The sequence below is a fragment of the Adiantum capillus-veneris genome, chromosome 22, assembly GCF_014529385.1.
Source record: "Adiantum capillus-veneris isolate H3 chromosome 22, ASM1452938v2, whole genome shotgun sequence".
In the NCBI taxonomy this organism is placed as follows: Eukaryota; Viridiplantae; Streptophyta; class Polypodiopsida; order Polypodiales; family Pteridaceae; genus Adiantum; species Adiantum capillus-veneris.
In genome coordinates this window covers 57,522,469-57,528,953 of record NC_140952.1, presented here as the reverse complement: position 1 = coordinate 57,528,953, position 6,485 = coordinate 57,522,469, and the positions used below count along the sequence as shown (strand labels likewise).

The 6,485-nt window shown below is 39.3% G+C and overlaps 1 protein-coding gene across 1 annotated transcript in view; it reads right to left on the bottom strand.

The window, feature by feature from the left end:
• Window positions 1-5,523: 5,523 nt before the first annotated feature.
• LOC147429411 (uncharacterized) overlaps window positions 5,524-6,485 on the bottom strand; it is a 2,400-nt gene continuing 1,438 nt past the window's right edge. The window contains exons 1-3 of the mRNA XM_086495540.1: window positions 6,003-6,485; window positions 5,808-5,909; window positions 5,524-5,706 (exon numbers count right to left, since the gene is read on the bottom strand). The exon at window positions 6,003-6,485 is cut by the window's right edge and continues 1,438 nt beyond it. Of these exons, the coding sequence (XP_086351666.1) occupies window positions 6,066-6,485 (420 nt within the window). The 3' untranslated portion in view covers window positions 5,524-5,706; window positions 5,808-5,909; window positions 6,003-6,065. The remainder of the gene's footprint in view (window positions 5,707-5,807; window positions 5,910-6,002) is intronic.

The following is a 6,485-nucleotide window of genomic DNA, read 5'->3' as shown; positions in this document are numbered from 1 at the left end:
GATGCTATCCAAGCGCCTAAAACGGCTCAAAGCGACTTAGAGGATGATGCAAACTCGTCGGCTATAATAGATGATTTGGATGCTCCTTTTGATTCGTTTGAAGATGCACATGAGTGTATATACAAGGATGAGGATGCTATGGTTTTGACAGAGGATGTGAAGGGAAAACAGGTGGAAGACGGCTATATTAGTGATGTGCTACAATCTACTTTTGAGCTGATCCAGGAACTTTTACCAAGTTTAGAAAAGCCAGATGCCTATGATGAAGACGTTTACCAGGATGAAGAAGTCATTATCAATGCTTTCCTATGCGAGTTTGATGCATGTGGCACTACCCAAATGGATATGCTTAGCTTGAAAGTGCTAATTTAGAGGGGGTGACTGAAAATCTCTTCCTTTGTGAGTATAGCTCTGCTAGTAGCACTGCGGATTGTGAAGTACCTCAGCTAGACGAGGTGGAAGAAGAGGAGTGCATTGAGAGAGTAATATGTATGTCTTGTATATATGGGGTAGTAGATGTGATGCAGATGACTCATGAAATTGTGCCTTATTTAGAGCTAGATGCAACAAGCTTTCACAATTGCATGGTAGAGGAAGGAATGACAGATGCAGATTCTCTGCATGAGGATTGGGGTTCTACGGATGAAGCTATGAATCTTCAAGATTCACAAATAAAAGATAGTAAAGTGTTTGGGAATGTTATACAGGTTGAAGTGACATCAGAGGATAGAGTAGAAGAGCAAGAAACCTCTTCGGATATGGTCTGTGATTGGGGTGATATTTATGATATGTGTGAAGATGCAAATAAAGATGCTTGCCATAAAGTGCCTACTATACAGGGTTCTAAGAATTTCGGTTGCTTGCAGGTATGCAAACAATATCTGAGGCATAAAAGGGATTTAGGTCTTGTGTCACAGGGTATAAATTGCAACCAGGTTTGTGAGCATCTATCTGCTATGGATAGGAAGGGTATACATGGTGATTCCTTCAAGCAAGAAGAGGATGCTAGCTCTATGCTGACACCAGAGTCATGTAATGAAGAAGGGTTCTCCCTAGATGAGTGGAGACATGATTCAGTTGAAGATAATTTAGCGATGGGTCAAAAAGGAAGAAGGGGTGAAGATATTGTGTCAGAGACTAACTCCAAGGAGTTTTTTGAGCAGTCGATTACAAGTGACCGGGAGCATACCTACCAGGATGATTTGGAAAGGGAATTAGACACCATATTTGAGAGGTATGCAAAGTTTTATGATGTAAAGCTAGAGAGGTATTTGGTAAAAGGTGAGAGAATTGATGAGAGGTTTACCATGCATATTTCTGAGGTTTCTCTCGATGTTGAGAAAGGCTATCTAGAGGATTCTTTTGAGAATGAAGATGCAGATTCATACTTCTATGCGAAAGAGGTACATATGGATTTAGAGGTTGGTGAGAAGAAGTGCAGTTTCAAAAATCTTTCAAGTATATCACAGGAAGCCTGGAAGTGTTTTTTGAAGAGGAGGATGAGGAACTTATGTCTCTACGTCATGAAGATTTTGTGCATATTGGAGATTTGTTACAGATGTTTTGGAGACAAATATATATAACAATTCCTTCTGATCCAAGAGGAATTAAAAGATACGGAGAATCTCAATGCTTAGTACAATACAAGTTTTTGCGTTACCCATATGATCCTGGAGGAGGTCATGGAATGACAGGGGATACAGTTGCTTTCACAAGTTACCATGAGGTTGGCACATGCCGGAGGATGTGCAGGTTTAGAGGGGGTGGATGTCGTGCTGTGACACGTACATAGTGGGAACGCATCCTACAATAGTTATCTTGTAACTTTTTAGATACATATTTATCTTTCCTATAATGTACATATGCATATTTAAGTATAATAATAAACCTTCTATCTCATCCTATTATTTTTCTCAAGGGTAACCTATTCTTACTTTACCATCACAAAATACTATGGGAAAAGCATCAATAGCTCCGCCTCTTTAACTTGGGGTAAACAGCATTGATTCTTTATTTCTACTATCTCATTATCATCTCACACCCTAACTCGATCCTATATTTAGGGTAAACTCCAATATATATATATATATATATATATATATTCTATGTATTTTTCTTATATTTCTTTTTAAATACTACTAGGAGGGAATCAAATCCTAGTGGGACACTAGGTGGCATGATTTCAAAGATACACTTATTTTAATGCATTATTGCAAGCATGATTATAAAACTTTCTCAAGGAGCAATGTCATGCTTTCATATGGCATGAGGTGTCCTTTGGAATCAAATGAAAGTATAGGCTAAGGAGACCACAAGAAGACTTTTGCTGCCAGAAATGGATCCTATTTTGACGATTTTTTTACACAAGGTTCCAATCCAATTTGGAAAACTATTTCAAAATAAAAATCGTAGCTAATGAGCTGAATTTTCTGCCCATATTTTTATTTTTTTATTTGGAGCCACGATTCAAGAGATATTATCAAAATACTGGACCCCAGTCTGCCCACATCATGCAGGGACAACTCATTTCCAACTTTTCGAATTCCTTTTCACACTGGCTCCTCTCTTCTTGTGTAAACCCTTGGGGGTTCCCTTTACCTATAAAAGGGTACCTTTTCTTCCTTGAAGAGAACTCAAGCATTCAAGCCATTGATAAGAGGAATTCTTGAGGGAGTGAGTAGTAATGCCTAATTGTACTTAGCCATTAACATAAGCCCAAGCTTACACTTTCTCCTAGAGGAAGACTACCCATTCTTGTACGCTATCCTTGGAAGATCAACTCTAATCAAAGAAGGTCTTGGACTTGGCGTATCAATCAACGTTGAATTCTACCCTCTTCTTCTCTCTCCATCAATAATGGTGTCGAAGGGTTTGTCAAGTAAGATGTGTTCTACATTGATGTTTTCTTGATTTCTTGTTGTTTTCTTTTTCATCTCTAATCCAACATATATATATATATCTAATCTCATCTCCTTAACCAAATCTATCTCTCTCACTCTTAGTAATTCATCCTCTCTACAAATTTTAGGTTCTCCTTGCTATAAGTCCATCTCTCCCCGTAGTATCCTTATTGCCTACGGGCAAGAATAGGGCTTGGGAGGGAAACTCTCTTCTCTTCTCTTCCCTTCTCTTCTCTCATATCTACATTTTACACATACTAGAGTTATCCTAGATGAATAATCCACATGATGATACTTTTTATCGCTTTCACTCTGTACGATCTATTAGAATTAACGTATGGATTAGCCGTAAAATACACTTTCAACAACATATAGTGTTTCTCTTTGGCCCAGAAAGGCTCAATGAAATACTTCTATCACCGGATCCCATTATACTACCTCTCATAGACTATAACTTTTCTTTTGACGTAAGCGTAGTTATCTTGCTATGAACCAAGAGGATTTGTACACACAATTAATCCCAATCACTAGAAAAAATATATATATTATGGTAAGCACAAAACTCAATTCCAAAGAACAATTCGTAGCCTATTTGGTCAGCCAAGATTGAATGCCATTAACTCATCTATTAGCCCTTTCATATTACCCATGATACGATATGATCATAGCCTTGATGTTTTCATCTTTGTGCTATTTTGACATTCTCTTTTGTGTTCTTTCTTTGTGTGTGTGAGTGCAAGCGAGAAAGAGTGGGTCTTCTTTGATTGCACTTCTTTCCAAACCCTAGTCTTCATGGCATCTATGGTTTAACTCTTTCATATAGTTTTTGTTTGAGTTCTCTCACAAACTCTCACAACCATAAGCCCAGTGCTTTCCTGGCAAGACCGCAAATTTCTCGACAACGCGTGAGCACAACCAAACTACTTTGCATGATCTCTCTCTCTCTCTCTCTCTCTCTCTCTCTCTCTCTCTCTCTCTCTCTCTCTCTCTCTCTCTACACACACAAATCTCTGATAGAGTCCACGTCTCTTTCAGTTTTCAGAGTTCTCTAAGCCATTTCACGTGAAGGCTAGGTGGCGCGCAACCAATTGCAAACTTTTTTAGTTTCCATGAGAATATTAAAAAAAGGACGTAACTGGTTGGCAACCATTTGCGACCCTACTCCTAGTGGAGCAGGCTGGGAATCGTAGACCACGACAAGTAAATCGACACTCGTGATGTACTTTTTCAGGCTCTCACAAAATTTTAATCACACAACTGCTCGCAGCTCTCAGGGGAACGTAAATGGCTCGCTGCCGCTTGCGCATAAATGGACAACCATTGAAGCCAATGTTCGGGAAAAGTGTGCCTCAGCTTAGAGCTGAGTCTCGCTAGAAATTTATAACCTTAGTAAAATCAATTTCTAAAAATCAGTCCCGCTAGTCCGTAGTTGAAGGGGGAAATGAGGACCAAACGGAAAATGTCTCCTAATTCTAGAACAAGCGGCAACCGTTGAGCTATAAGGAAACTCAAATACAAATGAAAAAAGTTGGTCTCTGCATCATGTTCCCTTCATTCTCATAAAATCCAGGTTAGGTGCAAGACCACGATTTAACAAAATTTACTTTATTCTATTAATCCCACTAACATACAGCGAGACTAGGCTCTTAGCAATGAGCCGATTGAAAACTCAAAACAACCAATTGAAGGGAGGGAAAGAAGATGAAATTCGCTTTAAAAATTCAAGAAAATAGAGTTTAATTTTAAAAAATACCATCATTTGGAAAATTCCTCGTTGGATCTTTCCTAGATGTTTGTGAAATTGATTTTTGGGAAAATTATCAAAATACCCCTGTAATTTGTGGAAATTTCCAAAATACCCCTAAATTCCAAATATTCCCAAAATACCCTCAGTATTTTGCCATAAATTCCTAAAATGCCCTTCAAATTTTCCAAAATTCCCAAGGTACACCCAGTTGTGAGAGTAGATTTCTCCAAAAATAAAAATAAAATGTAGCTTTTCATAAGATGACTAATTGTCTATTGTGTACAAGATGCTAAAACTAGAATTTGAGTTGGTTATGTAGGCTTTGGGGATGAATTGTTTCATTATTTTTAGATGTAATTACCTTTTTTGTGATGTAGTTTGTGACAAATTACACTACAAGAGGTTGTGTGCTCTTGTGACGCTGTTAGCGACGAAAATACACTGGGTTTTTATAACCCCCGGCGTCGCTAAAACCGTCGCTACGGGAGCGTCGCTATATGCGTCGCTATAAGCGTCGCTATACGCGTCTCTATATAGAGACGCTCATAGCGACGGTCATAGCGACGGTTATAGCGACGTTTACACAGAAGACTATAGCGATGCTCATAGCGACGCTACGAGCCATAAATAGCGACGGTTATAGCGACGCCCGAGAGAAAAAAATTTTGGTGGCAGGGCATTGAATGCCCTGCCACCCATCAACCATATTGTACTTGATTCACTTTTTTAAAAAAGTGCAAGGGTAGATAATAGACCCAAAATAGTCACCCACAAGACGCATTGTTTGCAAAATTGACAATTGTACACATCATAGGCAAAATGAATTGATTGGCAAATGTAATAATGACAATTGTACAACATCATAGGCATAAAGAATTGATTGGCAAAAGGAACTCCGGTGACAAATGTAATAATATACATGGTTCAAAAAGACGTATAAAATCCGTCTCATGATACATAAGCTATGAGAAACCCTAAACTAATGCTATCTAGCTACGGCTAAACTGACGTCGTTTAGTCAGACGTCTCATCACGTCCAAGCGGCGTATCTGTCGGATTCTGCAAAAAAAGACAATAAGACAGCTTTCAGTAAGTATAAACATATAACGACATTTATAAAACAATACAAAAAATAAAAAAGAGTAAACCCTAATACTAACCATGCCGCCGCGAGAACTGAGAATGTCCATCAGGGCGTTTAAGCCCTTCCTGCCTGCGTACTCGCGCTCGTACGGTGTGGGATCACATCCTGTCATCGACCACTGTCAAAACATACAAAGATTTCATTATGTTAGAATTAAAAAACTCATAAACCCTAAACTATCGAACATAAAGAGCAATGTGAAAACACTTACAAAATCGACCTCAAATGATGCCCATCCACCGCTCCCCAAGTGATGCGAGCTCCCTGCCTCTACTCACGCTCTGGCTGCATCCTTTTGTTGCTTCCACTTGTCGGGATTCTCGTGCGCTGCTTTCTTCGCATTCTTCCAATCTTCTTTGGCCAGCCAATCTGGCCTGTTCCACCCATTCTTGATTGCTTTTTGCACTTCGGAACGCTTGTGTTTGCAGTATTCGCGCATTCGAATCTTCATCAGGTCTTCATTGAAGCGCTGATCCCGTGTTGGAACGGGAAACTCATCATGAAGTATGCTGATGACTCTGTTTTTTAAATCACTTGGTACTTCACTCCATTTGTTTAGTATGTAGTGTCTAAACAGCTGAGAGCAAAGACCACGCATGCGCGAAATCATCTTCTTGCCGTCATCATCCATGATGATGCCGCCGCTGAAGTCGATGGAGTAAGACAAGCCCTCTGGCCGGTTGTCTAGATGGTC